Raw genomic sequence first — 26,699 nt, 5'->3', positions numbered from 1 at the left:
AATATTGAAGAGATTGTAGGAGATACCCCACACTTTGTTTATAAAAACAAATCCAACCTGAAGAGGTTATTATGCTACTCCAGTAAAAGGGTTAGGGTTGAGAGGCATGATGTGTTGGGTACGTTTCCCTGCAACCAGTGTCATTTTTGTGATTCTATAGATTCCAGTGGCAGTGTTATCCATTCACTTAATGGTTATCGATATGTATTTCAAGTTTTTGCTGATTGCATGTCTGAGCATGTTGTGCTTATTATGTTGGCAAAATGGATAGGAAGTTTAGGAATAGGATTCGCTAAAATCTCTATCACATTAGAATTGAGTCCACTGCTAATGCTCTTTCCAAACATGTTTTGGAAACAAATGAAACTCACATCTTCAGGTTCAAAGTTATTGATATGATATACCCCAATTTCAGAGGTGGGGACATTAGGAACCATACTGAGAGACAGGAAGCTAAATGATCATTAGGCTCAGGGGTGATCAGCACCCTGGACCTAATGATAAAGTACCCCTTAAACCATTTTTGAAGTCGAGAGGGTTGAGGTAGGACTGCGCATAGATGTAGTTACTGGATGCATATTTATATATATATATATATATATATATATATATATATATATATATATATATATTTTATGTACATATATTTTATATATATGTATTTCATCTGTATATATGTGCTCAAGTTTTAGTATTTATATATTTAATGTCTGTGGGGGTGATTCAATCAGATGTCTGTCACTTTAAGGCAATTCATTATTATTTCCCGCCAGTTTGGAGGGTATATAAGAGATCATTTGTTTTATGTGTTTTATGGTCTGATGAAGCCCTGCTGGGTGAAAGCTCTTACCTCTGTTATCTTTACTGTGATTTCCAAATAAATAAGTTAATAAATTTTTTTATCGTGGATTGGATGCTTCTTGCCTCTCTCAGCACTGTGTTGCTCCAGTACCTGTGGTGTTTGCTGCTTCCTCACTGGCTATTTATCCATTATGGGATCTAAGGCCACATTAAAGTTCCCTGCTATGATAAACGGTAAAAAAAAAAAAAACAGCCCCGTTTATACTAAGGCTTCATGAAAATTCTGAAGGTAAGTAATGGTATGCTCTGTGGGCCTACAATAAGTGCCCAGTATAAGACCCATGTCATTTGCTTTGACTTTTACTATCACCCTCCTACCAGCCATATCCGACTTCACACTTTCCTGCAGCCAGTTAAGGTTATCAGCTACCAAAACGGAAAATGCAACTCCCCTTTTGGCATAGTTTACAAGACTGCAAACTACTCTTCCATTCCAATATTTATTTGAAATGCCACTCTTACCACTCTACTTTCACTTCCTAGAAAAAGACAACACAAGCCTTCCCTTTCTTAAAAGCTCTAGAACAAGCAATACGTTTGTGCTCTGTTTTGAGCCTCTCAAATTATGTAACATACACCTAATTCCTGTAGCCCCTGTTATGCCAGATGTATCTGTATTTGAATATATCCCCACCACTATGGAGTCCAACTGGAACATGCCAACAGCAAAAACTGAAAACTAAAGTGTTACTAAGTAATGTATTTGTTGTGTTTAAAATGGAAACAGAAACCACCATGAGTAACAGCAACATACACACACCACTATCCAGGAGAATACAGTCTGTATATGGGCACTTTGCAGCCTATCGGCTTAATAGTAACTTGCTTACCTTGCTTTGAAACAAATAATGCCACTCACCAAATAAAATGACAGGGTCATACTCTCTAATTCAGTCTTCAGGCTAGTGCTTACATGTGCTTATAATGGTTTCTTGAAAATAAGGCCCATGTAAGCTTTCTCTCCTCCTCTCAGTGACATCTAAAAAGCACTGCTACCCTCTACTGTGTACTGGTGAGTATTCTTCACCCTGAAAAGTAGTATTTCTTAAGCACCTTCTATAGTTTCCCCTTTTCTACATGTATTTAACAGAAATAACCCTAGCACAACCCTTCTTCCCTTATCAACCTATGTATAGCTTACACATGAAAAGAAAGAGAGGGAAAATACCCCTTTAGGTCATGCCTCTTTCACTAATGCCCATTAGTAACTTTCCCAAATGTAACTAAATCCCAAGAATACATACTAGATAGGAGTTAATCAGAATCTAGCCTAACTGTCACTAATTACAGAATTATATACCTAGACTCAGTCTCATCCGTGCACTTAAACTGACTGCAATGATTTGTCTGCCCTTGAATCTTTTCCTGTACATAGGTCCATTAGTTGGAGTTCTTTTGGAGATGGGTCAAATATGAGAAAAACAGCCTCATCTTCCTGAGTCAGTACATCTGCTAGATAGGCACAGCAGTTGCTCATTCTCACTTCCTGATAAAATAAGTTTTGCTTCACTGCTGCTGAAGTACTCGCTGTTGCTTGTTTCCCAAAGACTGATCCAGTTGCTAGATGTTTCTTGCTAAGCAGGTCCATTTCTTTTAATAAAATAATTATTTTGTGCCTTTATTCACTACTCCACTAACTACTCTTGCCATTAGTGTGACAGATGCTGCCTGCTGACCCTGTGAGAGGACTGAATCAGAAAAGGCCTCAGCTTCTCCTGAAAAATCAAATGACTCTCTTATCCATATGCACTACATGCAGTGTGGAGGGAAAGAGTAACTGACAGGACCAGCCAATCTCCCTTATCTGCCTGATCTCTTGTTCTGTTGCTTTCCTCAACATAGAGTAATGCTATAGTCTGAAGCCACTGCCATTGCTGCTCCTGACAGACTGATGGATGGACTACTATGTCTCTTCTTTTTGAAGCATTAGCTCTCTATCAGTGTAATTTAGGAATCAATCAATCAAATGTCTGGGTGCATTACTAAAAATGGATTAATGAGTGATTCTATCTACTCTCCTCACAACTAATGGCATGGAAAATTTCAGGATCTTAATTAACTTCCTCTGGATGAAATCTGCCAGATTTGCTGCTTCCACTGTTTCAAGCAGCCATATCAATTGTAAGTTATTCCTCCTACTCTGGTTTTCCAGATTATCTAGTGTGAGATCCAGCCATTGCACAGTATTTTGCCGTACCCCTTTCTGGAAGATATGTATATTTAACACATCCCTGTACATCCAGAGTGCTTCTTGATGGGTCTTCAATTTGCAAACAATCTCTTTCAGACATGTCTTATGCCTGTCGCTGGCATCATTAGTATGTGTAGCATCTTCCAGGACTTGCTGAAGCATTGATGCAACAATCTCATAAGGATCAAGTTGGTTATGATCTTCACTCTGGAAGGGCTTTGCTATGCTTTCAAATAACCTGTTACCATATACCTGGCCATGATCTGTCTTACTTGCTTCTTTCTGCTGCTTTATTTCAACTTTCCAGAAGTCAAGTAATTTGATATACAACAATACAAGTTAAAACTGTGGCTAAGGGAAGAGTAAGCACCAGTTCCAACAATCTATACACATATAAACTACTCCTAGCTATACAGGATTGATTTCAGACCATGCTACTCTGGTGTGTTCCTAAGCATGTCCCTCACTAAGACTTTTATTAGTAAAGATGAAATCATACCAGCAGAAACAGCTGTGCCTGAAAAATTGTGACAGAAAGGGAAAGTATTACAACTGGGGACAAAGACTGTTCATAGAAAATGACTATTCACTGTATATCAGGTAAACCAGAAACAAATTTACCCCTGCAATCAAGGAATGTTGGCAGGCAGGTGTGAAATTTAAGCTGCTGTATACAGCTGCATTCAGAATATTTTCTCCTGGATGATAAAACACATTTTGAATGTAGAACATGCTAAGGAGGAAATAGAGATTTTTAGTCAGCAAACAGTGAACCAGCAAGCAGAAGAGGACTTTGTTTCTTATTCTTCAAACAAGAAAAAACCCATACAAAGACTTTGCCAGTGAAACCATTTTCATTGTTCCAAAGGAAAATGCTTGAGTGACAGAAAAATGTATAGGAGCGAACTTGGAGAATCAAGAGTACTTTGAATTTAACCACAGACCAGTGCTGGAAAATGGAGATGACCAGCAAGAAGACCAGCAACAAAGTGAAATTACTGAATAAATGTGAGATTGTAAAACATAAATGCCATCAAATATTCAATTAGACATGTGAAATGTGGCTTTGAAGAAGTGGCTGAGAAAGAATGGAGTTCTGAATGTGCTAAACTGGTGGGTGAACTGTACAGCATATTTGTTCCCATTAATCTTTGTACAAAAGTAAAATAAACTGCATGTTATGCTGCAAAGCAATTTTGTATGGGGTGTAAGCCAGGGTATTGTAAATGAGAGGTAGGGGAGTCTTATCAGTGACTGCTGTAGAAAACATCTTTTAGGTTGTAATACATCCAGGTTTTACACTTGAACAAGGTATAAATGGCCGAAAAAAAAGTTAAAGTTAAAACAATGTTGTGATAGTGAGCTGCTGGGGCAGTGGAATGTAAAAGTGAAGTAGCACATTATGTGTAGAATTAAGATAATAAACTCTGATCTAGAGATATGCTCATGTAAAAAAAGAGGACTGTCCTAGGTTTAAGCTATAGACTTTTTTAAGCAAACAGGTTTGAAGAATAATACAAAATAATGAAAGGCGTGGAAAAATGGTAGTTTTCTTGTATTTGCAAAGTTAGCTATTTTTCCATTACCAACTGCTATCACTGGAAGACACGAAATCTACAGGTGCATGCAATTAGCCATGGATGGTCTGAACAGTGTGTGTTATTACTGAAATTCACTAAGACTTTTTCAAATATATGCAAAGTCACTAGTTATTTTTTTTTTCTCACTACCAACTGCTTTTTTCTTGGAGATGAACTTTTTGTAGGTACAAGCAATTAATAATGAGAAGTATGAACACTGTATGAGGTACAAAGTAATTAACATTTAAAGGTATACCGAAAAGCAGTTCAGTGAAAAATAAATGAAGTATGAAACTGTGGGAAGTGGATAGAATATTTTAGTTGTTACCTCCCTGGTAGCCTTAATATTTTAATCCATTTAGTACAACAGTTTACAATTTGTGTTTATTTATTTAACAATAGCGAGCCAGTGAACTTTTTTTTCTTACAGATAAAAGTTTGTTTACTCAAAGCATGCAAGCTGGATTTTTTTTATATCAAGGAGGGGATGTAATTGAAAACACAGACTATAAGATGTACTTTAGCGTGGGTAACCTTAATTTTAAAATATGTAATGACTTTCGGTACAGGAGGTGTATGGGGCAACTGCTCCATTCTGGAAGGGTAAACTTAACATTTTTAAATGTTTAAAGTTCTGTGTGTTTGCTAAATGTTCAGAGAGAACGGGGTGTTCTGAAAAATTTTTTTTTGTTCATGTGCTTTCACTGAAGCACAAAGTCTTGAAAAGAGTCCAAAGGGAAATAAGAAGTAACTGCATAAGAAATCAGCCTGCAAAACATCAGTATATGCATATAGGCCAAAAGCTGGAAATATGCATTCAAAAGAACAGTCATGTATAACAGATGGGAGTAATCGTTTTCTATCACAATGGCTCCCCTTGTCCATATTATCATGGAATGTAAATGAACTTACAGGTATAGACAAAAAGCAGAGAGCACGGAATGATATTAAGAAATGTACAATGTGAATAGCAATGCTGCAAGAGATGCATCCAGACAGAAATAAGTATGTGAATTTGACAAAGAAATTATCTCAGGGTGGGCAGAATATCAGAGACAATGGAAACTGGGAGTAATAATTCTAATTGCAATTGGGGCTCCAACAGTGATAGAAGTGGAAAAAAACAGTAATAGTAGATTTGTGTAAGCAAAGAGTTATTGGTAGGGAAGAAGGATTAATGATGACATGTATTTTTTTTCTACCTAAAACTATTAAAAGGTTTAAGAGAATCTGGGGAAAAATAATCAGCTTTCAAAAGGGAATGCCATTTATGATTAGGGAATAAAACATGATTTGCAACAGTGAGGATGAATCAAGCAGACATAGAATATAAGAATATTTAGAATTGATGATGTGAACTCAGTAGTAGGAACTCAGACAAATTTACATATTATTTTTCAAGGTACAATAATGTTGCAAGAGTTGATAGAAATTATATTTCACAGGAACATCTGCATTTATTTGAAAGCCTTGACATCTAATGCCTATTATAGACCATGCACCAATAAAACTAAAATAATGATGAAGGGTAACAAAGTAAAAATGAGACAATGAAGCTTTCCCATTTACCTGTTAAAAGCAGAGGAATTTAAGGAATGGATAGTGAAAATGATTGACAATTATTAGTAAAGACAGAAATTTATTCAGAAGGGATACCAAGAGTAGTGGAAAATGAAAATATAGTTTAAAAATGGGGAAGAATAAAATGGAAGGATATAAAGGAAATAAATATGATTTTTAGATGAGCTGACAAATGTTACAACATTGCAAATGTTACAGTGCTGTAGGAGAAAGAGAATTTTGCAAAAAAAGAAACTGAGTGCTAAACAGGGAATGATAGAGAATTTGGATAATATACATGAGTTTAGAAAAGGTACTGCTCGGTTATTTGCTTTATATTAGGAGCCATTGGCAAAGAAAATAAGGGACTCAAGAAATTCAAGGATACTACTGGTATGGTAATCAAGAAAAAGTAGCCTTATTCAGAGATGATATTTTGTACTTGATAAATCCAGATAAGTTTGAGAAGTAGGGAGTAGTAAGACTTTGGATGCAGGAACTTAAACAGGCAACCGTACAGAATATTATATTCATAAATTAGCAGAAAATATTCTAAGAACTAAGCCAGCATGGGAATGGAAAAAAACAAGGTTTTATCACTGGAAATAACTGCAAGTAGGGGTTTAGAAAAATAAGGAAGAGGGGGATGCAATTTACTGGAGAAAAGTAGTAAAGGAGTCAAATTACTGGGAGCAAACAACAAGAAAGGGAAAGGTAATAGAGGGGGATGAGGACAAGCAGAAGTCTGTACTGCAGGTTAGATGTTGCTTTCCGTAGCAGGGATTGATATCACAGTATATGTAAACAGAAGGAAATAAAGGTCCAGAACATTTACAATTTTTTGCTTGGAAGTGTTTGCATAGGTATTTTTATATCTCAAGTAGACATCTGAGAATACTTCCTTATGCTGGAGGTGTGAAGGGAAACGAAGATAAATGGGAACATGTTTTTTCTGAGTATAATTTGGCAAATTTTAAAAAATTCCCTACAGAGTATTTTGTCAGAAATGTTGGGGAAGCAAATGGTTGTAACTAAGGAAATTATTCTTTTGATCTGGGACACTAGATATGAATTGTCTAAACAAAGTCAGGCTTTAGTAAGTTTAAGGCTAATGGATGCCAAAAAAGCAATTTCTAGAAGATGAAATCAAAATCTAAGCAAACTGTAACTACAGTGCTGAATATTGTAAAGGAGATAAAACAACTGGCAGTGGGATCTTCAGAAAAGGGAAAGATCAAATGACAGAGAAAAAATGGAATTTGTGGGAACAAAACATCAGAATAAGTTTCAGGAGCAGTTCTTTGATTTATCAGTCCAAGGGATAGATTTGTTTTTAATCTGACTAGTCTTACTATTTTACCCAGGATAACTAGAAGGGTTTGGTTAAAGAGGTTGATAGCAAAATATAAGGAGTCAGTAAGGTTTAAAGTTGGTGAATGCCAGTTCTTGTGGGCTAAGTTGTTGAGGTAGTTTATTGCAGTTTCTGCTCACAACAGTTCCAGGTTTAAAAGAAACAAGGCCGCTTCTTCAATCTCTCTATATATATACATATATATATATATATATATATATATATACACATATATATATATATATATATATATATATATACACACATATATATATATATATATATTATATGTATATATATATATATATATATATATATATATATGTACATATATATAAATATATATATATATATATATATGTATATATATACATATATATACACACACACACACACACAATTTCTAAGGTCATCATTTGGTCATATTCTACTACTAATGACTTTACATCCTTTCAGAACACCTAGAAATTCACAAATATGCTTAGGACTGATTCTGGCTGTAGAACAGTTTATGTGACAGTATCCTAAGCCCTCAGTGTTATATTCATGGAGATACTCAGTTTCATTAAGTTTGTGTTGACTAGTATAAACTGACTTTAGGAACCACTGGAGTTTCCACATATGGCTAGAGGAAGCATAGGAACGGTGGAAGCCATTTCCCTCAGAGCCCTAAGAAACTCGCTGGCTGTAACTGAGACATGAGAAGGGAATGAAAAAGGGCAAAGTCAAATCCTTGTGAGGAGGCAGGTATGCCAGCATAGCAATGGTCTGGAACCTGCATCCAAGAGAAGCATGATCCTGAGGAGAATTCAGGAAGGATGTATGGAAATTTACTGTAAAACCTAGACTTTGCAAAAGGCTAACGGCATAGTGGACTTGCTAAAGCAGGGTCTCTGGAGAGGAAGCCAGAATGAGCAAGTTGTCCATGTAAGGAACACTTTCTATCCCCCTCATCCTGCAAAGGGAATCACAGGTGTGAGGCATTGGATGAAGGCCCTTGGGGGCAACAGAGAGGCCAGAGGGTAAAGCAGAGAACTGACAATGCAAAGAAAAAATAGAGAAATGCAAAATATTTCTGAAACAGGGATGAACAGGAATGTGAAGACAGGCATCCTTGAAATCCAGAGAGACTAGGAAAACCTAAAGTAGAACATGAGGAAACAGGGTTTGAAGGGACAGCATTCAGAAGGAAGGAACCTTTAGAAAGGTGAGGAATTGAGAAAGATCCAGAATGGGTCTCCAGGTGCCTTCTTTCCTGGGAACCAGAAACACTCTGGAATAATACCCTTTCCCCCTTTGTGAAGCAGAAACTGCTTGGATGGTACCCTGAGACAAAATGGTCTGAAGTACAGCTGGGAAAAAAGGGCAGCTGTTTCTGAGGTTGAGGAATGCCCAAAAAGGTGGAAGGGATTTCCACACCATGAAATACCCCTGATGAATGATGGAGAGAACCCAAGAATCTTTAGTGATCCTTAACCAATTTGTGAAGTGACAGGGAAAGACGAAGGGATAAAGGAACCTGAAATAGAAGGGAGGGAGGAAGACTGTCAGACAGAATCTGGCTTGTCTGGAAAAGGATGATTCTGAGTAGTAGGAATCTGAGTAGCAGAAGAAGCCCTCCTAGAACCCTTTTTACCCTTGGAAGGAGGGCGAGACTCTCTACATACAACAGCAGGCTTAGAAGGATTATTACTCCAAAGTCTGGGAATGGACAAAACAAAAATGTGTTTCAATTCCTGCAAGGACTTACCTTTCTTCAACATAGTCTTAAAAATCTTAGCTGCTGCAGAACCAGAGAGATTTTTATTGTCAAGAGGAGCATCCACCAATTTAGCTTTAATATCATCAGGCAAAGGTTGGAGGCGAAGCCAAGAAAAAGGGTCTTAGCACAGAACTAAAGGTAGCAGCTCTAGAAGCATCAGCTGCATCATAACTACATTTAACAAAATGACGGGCCAAACTATATGCTTTATTTACTTCTGACCTAGAGCTCAGGTCTAAAGCATATAATTTTATTAAAAATAGTATAGAACACTTGTTTATAGAGGGGAGGATTGAGCAGAACATTTATAATTACATGTTCACCACTTATCCTAGATAACCTTGTGTGGTAAACCCTCCTATGCGACCTTTGTTTGATGGTCGAGGTTCACCTACTTATCCTTGTGCTAAAGTCATGGACTCAATCTTACAAAAATATTTGATCAAGGAACAACAAATATGTAAAGATTCGTGTTCATTCCTTAAAAGAATAGACAGCTTGGAATTTAACATGGATTATAATTTCCTCACAGTTGACGTGAGGGATTTATATACATGTATACCCCAGGATGTGGGAATTGAATGGGTAAGTCTTGTGTTAAAGAAAAATGGCGCTCCCGCTAATGAGATAGCATTGGTTATAGAATTATTGGAAATTATTTTGTATAACAACTTTTTTATGTTTGGTGAAAATGTTTTCCTACAAAAAGTTAAAGTAGCTATGAGCTCCCCATGTGGGGCAAGTATAGCGAATTTAGTAATGGCTCATTGGGAATCTGAATACGTATTTAAGAACACAAGTATTAATGATTTGATCATTTATTACACATGTTATTTGGATGACATTTTCATCTTGTTAAATGGAGATGCCGAAATTACTTACTCCATTATACAAATGTTTAATGAGTCAACCCAATTCCTGCAATTTACAGCAACTTTCAATAAGGAAGCCATAGCTTATTTGGATAATTTGCTATCCAAGAATAGGGACTTAGGTGGATATGTCACCAATATTTATAGGAAGAGCACTTACTCCAACTCTTTCTTTCATTTTTCAAGTTGCCATCCTCACTTTCAGAAGCGCTCTGTGGTTAAAGGGCAATTAGTGAGAGCTGCATGGATTGTAAGTAATGACCAAGATTTCGTGGAAGAATGCCAGCTATTGAAGTCCATGTTTTTGCACAGAGGGTATCCAGTAAGATTATTAGATGACTTAATAAAAGAAGTTCAGTATAAGAGATTCAATGGGATATATAAACCTTTGTTGGGATTTAAACAATCTATTACTGAACTGTCAAGTCCAGTGTTAGATTCAATTGACACTATGGTATGCAGCCCTGTAATTAATACACAAACTGAAGTAAGTTTTATTACCACATTTAACTTGCATAGCTACTTTTGTTTAGATATTAAGAAAAATTGGGACTTATTTAGAACCAACTCTTCCATTTTTGTTAAAATGGGTGATACACCTCAGGTAACATTTAAGAGAGGCAGGAACCTGAAAGATATACTTGAACAACAACAACGAGTTTACCCAAAAATTCCAGGGATGTTTAAACATCAAAGTTGCAATTACTGTAAATTTGTGGATAATATACACTCAGTAATAGTGGGTGGTTTCCACTGCGTTGGTGGTGCTGCGGTAGCGTTGTCGCCTCACAGATAGACGTTGCCCGTTCGATTCTCAGTTAGAGCATCTTCTATGTGGCGACATGCATGAATGGGCATTCCTTCGTTGAAGGCTGTGCGTTAGGCCCGGCAAGCCAGCACGTAAAAATCTACTGCCAATCATTAGTGGACCGGAGTTCCGCTGTGGCGACCCCTAACCGGGAAAAGCCGAAAGACACAACAACAACAACAACAATAGTGGGTGGTTTCCACAACAGATTAAGATCCAGGTTTAATTGCAACTTGAAGATGGTTGTTTATATAGCGACATGTCAGGGTTGTCCTGCTTTTTATGTAGGCAAAACGGAGCGTAGACTCCGAGAAAGGATTTATGAACATCAGTATGCCATTAGTAGGAAAAAGCAGGACAACCCTTTAGCAAAACATGTCCAGTCCTATATGGACCATAGATTTAAATTTTCAGTAATAGATCATGTGAATATAGACATAAGAGGTGGCTCAGCACCCTTACGTCTAGAAGAGTTAGAATTGGTATGGCAGATTAAACTGAATGCCTATAATTATCCTGGGTTGAATGAAACATGCTCTATAAACAGCATTCTTAAGTTAAAGAGTCTTAGGCAATGATGCCGTGACTAGTATTAGGTAGTTGCTTTGAAAAAGAGTATGCACTAAATGCAGAGTATATTAAGTTCATTAGATCATGTCCATTCACTTTTATTGTTGTCATTTTGTTTAAAGCACATTTCAGTATTTTGTATTGTGGTGATATTATATAAATTATTTTTATTAGTGGTAATTTTGTAAGTAGTGTAGTTGACTTTAAGAAAGTGGTTAAGTATGTGAGTGCTGTGATTGGTCTAAGTAGTAGCTGTGACTATTTATACATTTTTAAAAGTTAAAAATGGTTTCTGAAGAAGTTTCCTCATTTTAGCAAACGAAAAGCGCTTCAAATAAACAGTTTTTACTTAGCCTTTGCTGGTTTGTGCTGTCGACGTGCTGCAGTGACCGCATTTTACCTGTTTGGTCATTTTCAGCACTTGTAGTTTATGTTTAATAAAGATGTTTAAAAAAGGAAGCTTTGTTAGAATACAAAATTATATTTAAGAAAAGGGGTTATCCACAAGATTTAGTCAAGGAGGTAAAGAAGGAAATTATTGATAACAGATAGGAGTTGCATAAACCTGTTTTGTTTATAATAATTACAATAAAGAAACGGTAGAGAAAATAAATATGACTAGTAATAACAGAATGGTATGAGAATATTCAATTGACATAAATTGATAAGTTACGTGATTAACAATAACTGGAAGATATGGAAAGCCAATCCTATGGTTGGAAGATGGTAAGTGAGATACCCTTAATTGCTTATAAGTACAGTGTGAATTTTAAAATGAGTATGGAAGAGACAAAGAAATGAGACTAACTCAAACATTAAAAAGTGAGGAACACCTAAATGTGGGTTGTACAATTATTGTAAATACATGGCAAACAGCCCACATTTTAGGAACAAAGGCTTAGGCAGAACAATTAGGAGAAAAAGGATATTATAACCATAACAGGAACATGTGGTTTATGCAGCACAGTGTAACTACTGCTCCGATTTTTACGCAGGCAAAACAGTTAAGAAAAACTGATCTAAGAATTGTGGAATAAGAGATGCAACAAAAAAAAAAAAAATATATATATATATATATATATATATATATATATATATATATATATATATAAAATGCATTGCACAGATACATGATGAAGTAGAAAAAAGTTTGTCTTTTTCATATTAGAACAGATTAGAACAGCTGAAAAATTAGGCAATGCTGAAAACATTTCAGACAGAAAAGAAAATGCAATTCCAAACAAAACTTAAGGTCATATTTTTACGCAAAGATTTAATTAAATATTAAGCCAGAGCTTAGGAAGAGAAAGCTAAAACAGGTTAGTTTACAGTTTTATTTGTTAAGAAAATTCATGTTTTACATAAATGTTTGCAATAAAAGGTTTGTTAAATATAATCATTTATATAAACATTTATTGATATAAATGTTTTAGTTATTTATTATTGATGAATTAAGTCATATGACCACATCAAAAGATCTTGTAAAGTTTTTAAGCAAAGCATAAAAGATGTAGCTTAGTCTGATAAAGTATAAAAAAAAAAATTGGACAAAAGTGTGTGCACTTAAAGTGCAGACTGAAGCTGCCACTGTCCCATTTTGTTACTTTAGTTGTGCTTATATATATATATATATATATATATATATAGATATATAGATATACATACATACATATATATATATATATATATATATATACATACATACATATATATATATATATATATATATATATATATATATATATATATATATATACATATATATATATATATATATATATATATATTTACACACACACACACATGCAGATGCATAGATAATAGCAATTCAGTACTTGGAATAACTGGGATATATTACTTGTATTTAGTCTTGCACAGGAAAAAAAACACTATTCGAGTTACATGAAATAAAGAATTGCAAGAGATGCATATTGTACCTGTAAACTAATCCCAGTCTCTTCTCTGCTTCTCTCACTAAGGTCAGAAATTGTAAAACCTTGGCTTTGCTCTTCAAACTTAAGACAACGAGATGCCTTATAAGAAGACCTTTGGGGGAAAAAAAAGTGTAACTATGTATGGTTTATAATGCTGCAACAAATGAATTACAGAGGTTAAACAAATTAGAAAATATAGGTCATGCTCCAAAACATCACAGTTCTTAGTACTCTAGATGACTTTGCATTTTCACATTCCTTCTTTTAAATACTTATAAAACTGCAATGCTAACAGACTGGCTGCCATCAAAACTAATTATGAGGTCTTAACATGAATTCAGCATAGTTAACTCTGTAGAAGAAATCACTGTGGTACCCACATTCACTAGAATCTTCCTAGTGTGGATTCTACACATACAAAACAATATAAATTATAGCACATACCTAGAAATAGAAACAAGGTCCATCTTCAATACAAAACTTCAACAAAGCTGTGAAACTAATTATGCCTAATTTACTCTCTACAAGGCTCATGTTTAATGAATTTCCCAAAAGGCATGATACATGACTCAGTGGGAAAGTTGGATATAAACTAAGAATTCTGAGGGCCCAAAGGGGACTCTGTACATGTCAGCACTGTCTGTGTTACTTCAACAGTTTCCAACAAATATTCCAAATACACAGCTGGGTGACTGCAACCTGGGAACACTGAATAACATTCAAGGAGACTCACAGAAGACTACAGTTACTCTATTTCTTCACTGGGGTTCTGATCTCTAACGTGCACTAAGTAGCAATGCCTTACCCATCCATAGGTTAGGTAGCTACAGGAGCAGTATGATGTTCTTGGTCTTAGAACAGTACACATAAAAATGATAACTTTAAGTGGAAGGATAAATTTCTACTTCAATACATGGAAGTGAAACAAAGTTAGTTTAATGAATGCTAGGCAGTTAAGATGTCAATATAGTAACCACTTCTACAACCAAAAGAAAAGTACAACTGAATCAGGCTCTCACCTTAAATAACAAAAGTGCACTCACTTCATACAATACATATTCTCTTATAATACCAATTGATCTATGAAGACAGCCCTACTTGAAGGATGGGTTTATCCGCATCATCAATCAACTTTCCAGCTTTTTCCAGAAACTGGCATACTCAGGTATAGAGTTCACACTCTTAACATTAGTGAGCATCTTTTATAAATTAAGGAAAACAATGAACATTTGCACTCTCCATACCACAGCATAAGGGTTCCTATTATGTGATCGAATGATCACAATATTGAAAGCTCATAGGAAAGGAAATGCCGCACATTGAAGTGCGTTTTGTGGGATTGCAGTACAGTGAAGATTGGAATATTTGCCCTTTCCTCACTGTAGTGCAATCTCGGAGTTGGTATATATATTTAGCAGGGGGGGGGTGCAGCCCCCCAACAATACTGTTTCAATGTGCTGCATTTTCGCTCCTATGAGCATTCGATATTGTAATAATTCGATCACGTAATAGGAACCCACAAAATAACAATAAAAACCAGCCTGATGTACAGATTAATCCAAGAGCCAGGATCTGGTGGAAGATCAGCAATTCACAGGATGATGAACATATGGTTGGCTCTGAACCATCACGGAGGATCCTCTCTGTAGTACTGGGGAATGCATACCCAAAGAAGCTTGACTCTGTGGCTTTAGCCAGGGAAGGTTGCCTAGCAAAAGGGTAATAAGGGGCACAGAGAAAAAGCAGTGGTAAGGGCAGTTCAAGCAACTTACTGCAGACATCTACCACCAAAAAGGTCAAGGCTGCACTACATCTAGGGCCACCATGAGAAATGTTCAGTTGTGCAGAACACTGGATGGCCCAACCCAGGGGAAGATGTGACTGCAGACCAAAGTTCATAGGTTCACATGTGGCTACTAGGCTAATGACTCCAGGGGATCTTTTTAAGCCTAGCCATACTTCCCCAAAGCTGAAAATCAAACCCTGTACCTTATGTCTGTGAAGTTAACACCTTAATCATTAAGCCACCCTCCCAAAAAAGTGTATTCATACGTTCAAATTCCCAATAGCTCCAAAGCACTGTCTGATTAGAGGACTTGCACAATGTCACATAGTAAGTACATGAAGGAGGAAAGATTCAAACCTAGCACCCTAGCCACAGGAAGCAGCTCATTAACAAGTCAGAGCCTTAGTCTTCTGCACTGTCAGGGTACTATTAAACAACCATGAAATATAGTACTAGTCCAACCAAACTAAGACCAAAAACATACAGGAGAACACCTCTAGGACACCAAAGATCTAGCAGAAATGAGAAGCCCACGTAATTCTTTCAGATTCACACCATTTCCCTCAGCCCTGACAAGAAACTAGGAAAAGGGACCTTACAAAGATAGAGACGACTCTTCAGGTAGACACTGAACAGGCTCCCATTTCCAGTATAGGGAAAAAAGACCCTTTTGCAAGTTCAGAGTTCCAAGACTCTCGGAGGCAGCAAAGAAATCAGTAAGGGGTGGTAGTGGGATTCAGGAGAAAAAAATGCACTGGTAAGGCATCTGAAGGGAACTTGAACATGCTTCACAAGAAGATAAAATCCCTAACCCAGAAGCAAAGCAACTTATATTAGCTTTCGGCAACCAAGGTGGTCAAATTGCAATTACTATGACCAGGAAACAAGGTAGGCCATGAAATCTGCTAGAATGCTGGAAACCTCAGAACAGAAACAACAACTAAACAAACACCTCTCCTTCTGTAGTCATCCCCAGCAAAAAAAAAAAGTGTAGGGGAGGGTAGTGATGATCCCAGAAGCAAAAAGGACCTGTTCTCAGCCAGTCCCAGTGGGGAAACAAATCATCCTGAACCAGGCCTAAAGGTCACCTCTCCTTCCAGTACTAAGATATGGCATGGAAAAACAGGATATAATATCTCTAGACTGATCCACCTGTAAGAAACCCTCTTGTATACCATGCTCAAAATGAGAACGTAGGCCATTCCCCCAGAAAGGGGTGTGGGCACACCGATACCCTAAAACAAGAATTCAAAAGCCTGCTGTACTCAATAAATGAGATACATCAGCCAAAACTGATGGCATAGTTAATAGGGGTATGTAGTTAACAATCCACAAGCTCAAGGGCCAAAAGAACCACAGGGGGCCAAATTAAGCTCCTCCCCTCAACCCCTAGCTCCAAGCCTCAAGGAAATGGGCAAAAGTTGGCTGAAAGGACCTGCTCCAGCTGGCAGAATTCCACTGCTCATTTTAGGAATGTTGCCAGTCAGAGGAAAGAGATTAACGCAGCCACAAGCAGCATCAATCAAAAGGAACCTGGTTTGCCCTATATACAGTGTAACAAGGGTAAAGCAATACTGGCCTTTCACAGTTTAAAAGCCAACCATCACTAATCAAAAAGCTTTTCACACAGAACAGATAGTCTGATCTAGGGTCTTCTTCCCACTGAGACATGTATGGGTTTGGCCCCCTATCCAAAAAGGTGTTAAGCAAGAGCATCGACCCTCAACAAAACCCAATCTAAGGGTGTATCCAGCAAGAAATTGCCCAAAATATGTATAAAGGGAATGTTGCCAATTAAATCCTCTGCCAAAGACAGTTGAGGCAACCACTGCATAAAAGCATCAAGTGCAAACATCAAACAGTTTCCAAGGTGGAGTGCCACCAGCAAAGCATTTATGAAGATCTTTATTCTCTAGACCTGTCCCTGGCTGCTGTGCATCCCTGGCTCTAGCGTTCGCACCTAATCTCGTGTTCCTGCCCGTCCTGCTCTAACCACCTGAATGTGCCCTACTGGAAGTCTATCACTAGAGCCCACAAACAAGGAAAATAAAAAACCTATCTGCTCCCTGAGAGTCATTCCCAGCAAGGAATTCAGTGAAACGCGTGTTCCTGCCCATCCTGCTCTAACCACCTGAATGTGCCCTACTGGAAGTCTATGACTAGAGCCCACAAACAAGGAAAATAAAAAAAACTATCTGCTCCCTGAGAGTCATTCCCAGCAAGGAATTCAGTGAAAGTATGTGTACTGCTACAACCATCTGTAACAATTAAAGGTAGTACATAACTACTTCTAGGTTACAGCATGCTTCCCTATCAGGTTAGCAGCCAAACCCCCTTTTTCTCACTTAAATAACCCCCACTTCCCCTATTTACTTATACCCCCTATCCTGAACTAGGATAGTTCCCTCCTTCCCCTAACCTGATATCCCCCTCAGGGACTTTGCTGCAATAAAGTGACTGCCTACTAGGTGGCGGTCCACTATCATCTTGCTGTCTCTAATCCCTTTATCCACTCTTTACCATATCGCCCTTACACAGTTCCTAGACATCTCTTTTACTGCTCACTCCCCCTCTATTGTCCCAGGATTACCTATCCACATATCACTCTACTGACATCCCATCTCTATCCTTTGTAAGCCTCTTGCCTTCTTATACATCTCTGCAAACTTACCTTCAGACTTTCACACACTACTGATTGTTTTCCTTTACATTCTCCTTCCTTTGGCTTTTGTCTCACTATTCATACCTCTTCACACTTCTCTTACTTCAACTTTCTATTAATCACACCGTTCCCGACCAAACCCAGTAACTCCAATTCTAATCTCCCCATCTATCTCTAACCCTTTGCCATTATCTATTCAGAACTGCCTCACCTGTCGCAGTTCATCTCGCGGCATCTGGTCAGTATCTGCTCTCACTGTACACTCTCCTTCCTCTTCTGCCCCACTCACTCCTCCCCGTTCTGCCCCAACTTCCTCTTCCACACCATATATTTACCACATCGTAGGGGACACCATCTTTATTCTCTAGACCTGTCCCTGGCTGCTGTGCATCCCTGGCTCTAGCGTTCGCACCTAATGTAAGTTGTGAACTGCCACATTCTTATGTATGTTATCAGTATCTTGAAATAAGGTTACGGGTTTGCATTTTAACTGGTCGTCTTAGAAAAGTGAATGTGTGTACATTACTTTCCCGCTGCAAATGCTCATCTATATAGTGCTGTGCACGCGGAACTTGAATCAAGCTTTTTTACTGACCTGAGCTATGCTCTGTGTTAAAATGGTCATTACTTTGTGTTTGGTACCATAACTTCACCTCAACTGTAGCTCCTTTGCCTGAATTTTGATTTAAATACTCAGACAAGGATTCTTACATAGGGGCTTGTTTTAAGTCGTTTAACTGAATCTGTGCTGGTTGTTCTATAAGCTGTAACTCCTTTTGCCTGAATCCTAATGTATATATTATAACAAGGATTATTACATAGTGATTTGTCTCAGTCGCTTAACTAAATGTGTGCTGGCTTTACTATAAACGCTCAAACTGTAATAGCGTTGTGCACGTGGAACACTTACTCTTACTGTTACCCTTACTGCCTGAATATTAACACAGTCACTAGACAAGGTTCTAACAATGCAATATGTTTCAGTCGCTTAAATGCAAGTCTGCTAATTTTATAACTGCTCATACCAATTAATACTGTGCACGAGGAACTGATTAACACAGTTTTACCTACCTGTGCTTTGTCTGTGCTATTATGGTATTTGGATAGTGTTTAACTGTATAATCTTCATCTTAGCTGTTACATCTACCAGTGCACATTCATACAGTAACTAGCCAAGGATTTCACTACGTAGTATGTATCAGTAGCCACTTTCATAGGGTGTTCCCTCACTGCATTAACGTGAAGAGAGAGTAGTGATCTCATACAGCTTATTTCTGTTTTTCACTTTATTATCTCTGACTTTCTATAGTCTTTTTAGAAGTTCAGTAGTAGTATATTTATGTAAAAGTATGCTAAGGATATAGAGTACATTCTGGAATTACTCACTTAATTGTGTATGTTTAAAACTGTTTGCATGTGAACTCTAGACTCCTGTACAGCTTGCCTCACTACATTTTTCTCTCTCCTTGCATGTTCCAGCTCGTGTTCCTGCCCATCCTGCTCTAACCACCTGAATGTGCCCTACTGGAAGTCTATGACTAGCGCCCACAAACAAGGAAAATAAAAAACCTATCTGCTCCCTGAGAGTCATTCCCAGCAAGGAATTCAGTGAAAGTATGTGTACTGCTACAAACATCTGTTACAATTAAAGGTAGTACACAACTACTACTAGGTTACAGCACGCTTCCCTGCCAGGTTAGCCAGCAGCCAAACCCCCCTTTTTCTCGCTTAAATAAACCCTACCTTCCCCTATTTTATTATACCCCCTATCCTGAACTAGGAAAGCTCACTCCTTCCCCTAACCTGATATCCCCCTCAGGGGACTTTGCTGCAATAAAGTGACTGCCCACTAGGTGACGCTCCACTACCATCTTGCTGCCTCTATCCCTTTACCCACTCTTTACCATATCTCCCTTACACAGTTCCAAGACATCTCTTTTACTGCTCACTCCCTCTCTATTGTCCTAGGATTACCTATCCACATATCACTTGACTAACATCCCATTTCTATCCTTCGTAAGCCTCTTACCTTCTTCTACTGTCTTTCATCTATCTACCTACAACTCTATCCTTCGTAAGCCTCTTACCTTCTTATACATCTCTGCAAACTTACCTTCAGACTTTCACACACTACTGATTGTTTTCCTTTACTTTCTCCTTCCTTTGGCTCTACCCACTCCGCTCCCCTACCCTGCTCCCAGCACCACTACACTTATACTTACATATATCCCACCCACCTCCTCCATTACCCTATCATATTATCGACCACACCCATAACCTAACTTCCTCTTCCTGCCCAACCCCCTCAACTCTTGTCAATCTTCCCACACTCTTTTGCATACAGTTCTAATAATAGTCTACCCCCAATTTCTTCTTACTAAACCCTACCTCCAAGTATCCTTAATTGAACACCATGTCCTTCAAACTTGTCACACTATCAACACAATTACTACTCCTTCTTACCTTACTATATCTCAAATATCTCACCAGACCTCTCTATACTAATCACTCACCTGCATACCACACTACTACCTCAATCCTTATACAGCATGTACCCCCTGTATCCAGCATATCCCCTAGCCTTTACTTCATCAACAATACTATATTCTTCCCCTATAAAATCTTAAGTAATCCCACAAAAGTTACTCCCTTCTACACTAGCTCTATCTAAACTAAGCTTACAATCAACAAATTAGACACTAAACAATTTAAACACCTCTTCTTCCATATTTATCACCTTATCTCTATTCTTATCTCTGTTGACATACACCCAAACCCAGGACCCTGCCCCCAACAAAACTCTACCTCCCCATCCTATCCTCCCCATCCCAATGGTAGGTCCCTCCAATTCACAGCTCTGAATGCCCAAAGCATATGTAATAAAATCCCCAATCTCCATGCCTGGCTTCGCCATAATCAACCAGACATCTTATTCATTTCTGAAACCTGGCTCAAACTCCATATAAAAGACTCTCAGTTAATTCCACCCAACTACTCTATCATTAGAAAAGACAGAACACACAAAAAGGGAGAGGAGTAGCTCTACTTTACACCTCTAACCTCCTAATTACTCCATACTCCAAAGCTATTCCCAAATTTGGTAATGCTGAACTACTTCCAGCCCTTCTTCACATGAACAACCATAAAGTTATCTGTGTTATTACCCTTTATATCTCCTCCTGGAGACAATATCCCAATCCAAGAAGACATTCTCTCCTGGGTTTCTTCCAACATTATGAATGAAACCATAATTTTGGGCAACGGTAACATTAATTGGGCCATAATTCAATCTCCTACCAACTCCATAAATATCAATCTTTATACATTCTCTCAACTTATTACCTCAACAACCAGACCTTCCAAAGACTTCTTCTCTGGGAGCACCTTAGACTGGATCTTAGTCTCACACCCCCACTATATCACTAATACCGGCATCCTTCCAGACACACTAGGTGACCACCTTTGCCTATCGGCTTCCCTCATCCCTACAACTAACTCATACTTATACCTCTACCTGGTACCTAAAAAACTTTAACCCTGATGAATTCTCAGATGTATTAAAAAGAACAAATTGGAACCCTTAAAAAACAGTGTCCCTGGATAATGCTGTCACCTACTTTAATACAACTTTCTTACACCTGTTGATTCCACTGCCCCATGGAAAACAAAATGCACAAAAAGCAACCCTGTACCATGGCTTACTAAGAGTACCTTACATGTCATGCAGCTCCGAGATAAAGCCTGGAAAGTCTTCCATAAAACCAATACCAGCACACCCCTGAATGAATATAAAATGCTTCGTAACAAAGCAAAAAAACTTATCACCTCAGATCGTAAAGCCTACCTTTCCACACTCCAAACCAACTATAATACTAATCCAAAAAAATTCTGGAATGGAATTGCCTCTCTCCTTAACCCAGGTAAAAAAGAGAACCCATGCCCAGACCCAAATGCCTCAGACTTAGAACTAACCTCCAAATGTAACTCATTCTTCATTGACTCTACAGCTATATTAACATCATTCTCTAATAACTCTACTTCCCCATACACACCTACCCACACCACTTTTTCATCCTCTAACTCCAGCTCTCTACCTGCTCCTTTCTCCAGCAAACCTATTCCCATCCCCAACACAAAGAAACTACTTCTAAAACTGAAACCATGTTCCAATGCCCCTAATGAGATTCCCTCCTACTTACTAAAAATTTCAGCAGACACCATAGCGTATCCTATCTCCACACTAATAAATAGATCAATCTCTGAGGGCCATGTCCCCCAGCTCTGGAAAAAAGCATTTATTATTCCACTCCATAAAGGAGGAAACAACAATGACATCCCCAACTTCCGACCAATTGCTATCTTATCCCTCACTTCTAAACTTCTCGAAAAATGCATCCACCTACAACTTCTACCCTACCTCCTAAGTAATAACCTTTTCTCTCCCACACAACATGGATTCCAACCTGGCCACAAGCACCACAACTGCCCTCCTCTCCTTCCTAGAAACTGCTAATAAAGCCCGTGAGACTGTTCACATTGTATCCACCCTCCTTTTAGACCTCTCAAAGGCCTTTGAAACCATCTCTCACAACCTTCTCCTTGCTAAACTTTCTACACTTAACCTATCCCACTCTATCAACTGGTTCACAAGTAATCTATCAAACAGGTAACAAGCAGTCTAGTGGAAAAAAGCTAGTTCTCCCTTCCTAAACAGTCCCACAGGAATACCCCAAGGTTCAGTTCTGGGTCCCCTACTCTTCAGTATCTTCATAAATGACGTTCACCATGCCATTCCTAACTGTAACCTTATCCAATATACTTACAACTCAACAATAATCTGCTCCGCTACCTCTACTTCCTCTTTAGCAAAATTAACCCAGGATGCCTTCACATCTACTGAACAATGGATGCTAGACAACCATTTGGCACTCAATCCAACCAAGACTATGCTAATAATATTTACCCTATCTAGAACCATCTCCCTCGACAAAACCTCCTTCTCTATCACTAGCCACATTAATACTGTCCTCGAAATAGTCCCCACCGCTAAACTATTAGGAGTCCTCATTGACTATCAGCTAAAATTTGATAGCCACATACATGCAAATATCAAAAAAACACATAAGAAACTAGGCCTACTTTACCGCCACAGTCGCTATATCTCTCCTTCCTCCAGGATTGCTCTAGCTACTACATACCTTATCCCTTCCCTCCTTTATGGAGCCTCCATCCTCACTAGTCTACAATCTTGCCTCAAGTCCAAACTTGCCTCCTGCTACTATAAAATTTCAAAGTTTGCAACTAGCAAAACATCCGCTGCCCATTACTGTATCTCTCTACATCAACTGAACTGGCTTGAGATACCCAACTATCTCACCTATAATCAACTAATCCAAGCTCACAAAATTATTTTTAGCCCCTCTCTATGCTCTTCTCTTGCCTCTACTTTCCAAATGCATCAACAGATGTCTAAGGTCTAAATCACAAAACCTAATAAAACTGCACAAACCTGCCCATCCACCAGGTAAACATCTATTATCCTTTTCTCTAGCACGACACTGGAATTCTCTCCCACCTCTCATCCGAACCACTAATAGTCTCTCTGCCTTCAAATCCTTACTGCACTCATACCTTTCTTCACAGTGGGAATGTTCTTGTTCCCAATCCTACATAGTTTCCCCGGTTTACTATTAAAATTTCAAAACGAACTCCATTGACTGTTCTATTATCGAACACGGAAGTTCGAAAACGGTAATATCGATGACAAAAAAACAACCTAGGAACAGGTTTTAACATGGGTCGAGGTAGGTGTTCAGTGTTATTTCAGACTACAAACATCTCCCCTATCTTGACCCATGTTAAAACCTGTTCCTAGGTTGTTTTTTTGTCATCGATATTACTGTTTTTGAACTTCCGTGTTCGACAGTACAGTCGATGGAGTTAGTTTCGAAATTTTAATAGTAAACCAGTTTCCCCTACCTCACTCTCTCTCCATAAGCTAATACTTTCTGTAAATAAACTCCTAGTGTGTCTACAAGCTACAGTTCTAGCAAAGAAAAAAAAATATTTTTTGCTTCTAACAATTTTTATCTTGTACTGTAAAAGCTGTAACCACTGTACTACTATTGTGTATGTATTTTGCATTCTGTGTATTACTATTATATATTTTTACTCTCTGTATTTACTTTGATTTTCTGTATTATTCTGGAGCTTTTCTCCCCAGGACTCCATTGAAAACGGGCTCTTCATGGCCCAATGGACTATCCTGGCAAACAAACTGCAAATAAATAAATGATAAAATAAATGAAGATAATGTCTTTCTTGATCCTAGACTTAGCAAGTGTGTCCAGAACAATCCTCAAGAAATCCAAGAGAAAGAAATGAAAACATGAGTAGCTCAGATATATTACTGGTGGCACCCAAGTCACAATATAGGAGAGGAGCACACCTTTATCCCCAAACATGTCTGCCTCTTCAAATGCTTCTGTCTCTCAATCATAAGTGAAGGGACTGTTGCCTCTGGACTCATTTCAGGTTCGCTGAGAATACTAGGGAAGGTGAAATAATAATTAATCTAATCCAAAGCGGGATAATATCTCCATCATGGGGGTTGTCTTAACTGAATTAGGATGCCTTTAGACTTCTGAAGGAACCTCCAAAAAGACTGGTTACAGAGGAAGGACACTCAAGAAGCAGGACAATACGTGCCAGGATCTAGCTAGGACTTTCATGAAGCATTCCAACGCCTCTCTGAAACAGATATTATCCAAAGAGGAGGGGGAAGGATTAGGGCTGGATTCTGATGTTTTATTAAGTTAAAACATGAAAACCTCCTTGTTTATCCCCTAAGGGAGTCAGCAGAACCGGCAGATCCATGCCTTTCAGAAGTCAGGGATCGATTGGAATGCTTGTGTTCTGAGAATAATGCTTACACAACTACTATGGGTTGTCAAGCACAAAATAACCCAAATATTAACAGTCAAAAATCAAGGGAAGCTCACGAGGGAGACAGGCCTCTGTAATGTCCAGCACTGGCATCAAACTGAAATCCCTAAGTAGTAAGCCCTGCACTCATAATGCTAGTTCCAACCATGAAACAAATAAGCTGCAGCTTTCTTACATCCAAGCCACAAATCCCAGGATGGGATCACATTCCAGCAACTTCTTTACTAAGGCTGACAAGAATGCCCTAGCAGAAGCTGCCTTGGTTCCAAGTAACCTCAGCTGTAGACTGGATAAGTTAAAGTGCCACTTCTGGATGATCAAGCTGGAAACAGCAACAACAAAGCCAATCAGGTGGGAACAAAGCAGCACTAACACTGTAGGATGCAAGTATAAGACTAAGAGATGTACTGCCCCTATGCCTGCAGTTCCCCATATAAAAGGATAACTAGAAGATGACTTGACTTTCACAAAGAAGGGATAATTGTCACCAGTAATTAGTCCAGGAGGCTGCAGACATTGTAGGCTTATCTCTTGGTTGGATAAGACTCCAATCAATCCTTACAGTGAAGCCTTGGATGCTAAATATCAAGCCCGCTCCTTCAGTATTTAAAAGAATCCTTTCACTAGCACCACAAGAGATCTTCTTACATCAAAATTTGAAATTCAAAAACTTTCTTGCAAAAAAAAAAAACAAACAAACAAATCCAACGGGTATATGAGGACACAAGCTTTTCAAGGATCGAGACCAAACTATACAAGTGGAAAAAAAGAATTGCTTGTGGAGTCAATGTATGATGTCATGGCATCCTCAAGCATGTAGCTTCTTGGAAAAACTGAAAAAATAATTGATGTTGCAGATAAAGCCAAATGGTGTACCCATCAAAGAAGCTCCTAATGTTAGCTCAGCTAATCTGAGGGAAATCGTCCTAAAGTGAATAGGGATTTCTTTTCTTGCCATCCCCAACTTGGCATGATCCTGACCATGAAAATCTCTAGCCGTAATGCACTTGAAGTTGTGCACACCTCCTACCAGTGTATTTCCTGATATCACACGCTAAGAGAGCAAAGAGCTCCAAGCCAGCTCATGTCCTTCCCAATTCAAGCCCCATGCAAAGACTGATCTTAATCTGACATGTATGAAAAATATGAATACAAAATTATATTCTTGTCTACAGTATATGAAAATGTATCCACTGATGCTGAATGGAGAGGCTGTAAAAAAGTACAGTTGTGTACACCTACCATAAATGTAGATGTTCGAGTGTCTTCACTGTTGCAGTCATAACTGTAGGGTGCTCCTGCCGGCAGGCAGCCCGAGGTCGGCCAGAATCCCAAAGTCTGGGTCCGGCGTCGGCTGTATAAGCTAGTATCCTGACGTCAGTACGCCTTGGTACATAGCCCTCAGCCGACGCCATCTTCTCCAGCCTTTCTTGCCCTAGATGTCAGAAGTCCCCAACAAATCAAAAATGAATCCAACAAGGAAACACAAATACACCACAAATAAGAGAAAAAGAGGGGATAGGAGGGAGGACCCGACTGCAACAGTGAAGACACTCGAACATCTACATTTATGGTAGGTGTACACAACTGTACTATGTTCTTCGTGTTTCACTGTTGCAGTCATAACTGTAGGGTGGAATCCCAAAGCAGTGTAGAGGGGAGGAGGCTTTAGATAGAAGAAGGAGGCAAGAATACCCTGCAAGACAGCAGAGGCAAAGCCTGCCCTAGACTTAGAAAACAAGGGGAGATTGTAGTGCTTGGAAAAGTATGCACCGAACTCCAAGTGGCAGCTTCAAGATATCCTTGGTAGGGACTCC

At 38.4% G+C, this 26,699-nt stretch overlaps 1 protein-coding gene across 3 annotated transcripts in view; it reads right to left on the bottom strand.

Annotated features, from left to right (window-relative positions):
* The window catches only part of ATM (ATM serine/threonine kinase), a 3,174,581-nt gene that overhangs the window by 1,414,605 nt on the left and 1,733,277 nt on the right, over positions 1–26,699 (bottom strand). For all 3 annotated transcript variants that reach the window (XM_044072618.1, XM_044072619.1, XM_044072620.1), the window contains one exon: positions 13,493–13,601. In XM_044072618.1, the coding sequence (XP_043928553.1) occupies positions 13,493–13,601 (109 nt within the window). The remainder of the gene's footprint in view (positions 1–13,492; positions 13,602–26,699) is intronic.

Source organism: Protopterus annectens, chromosome 5.part0 (genome assembly GCF_019279795.1).
Source record: "Protopterus annectens isolate FY-2018-M chromosome 5.part0, PAN1.0, whole genome shotgun sequence".
Taxonomy (NCBI): Eukaryota; Metazoa; Chordata; order Ceratodontiformes; family Protopteridae; genus Protopterus; species Protopterus annectens.
This window is presented reverse-complemented; position numbering and strand designations above follow the sequence as displayed.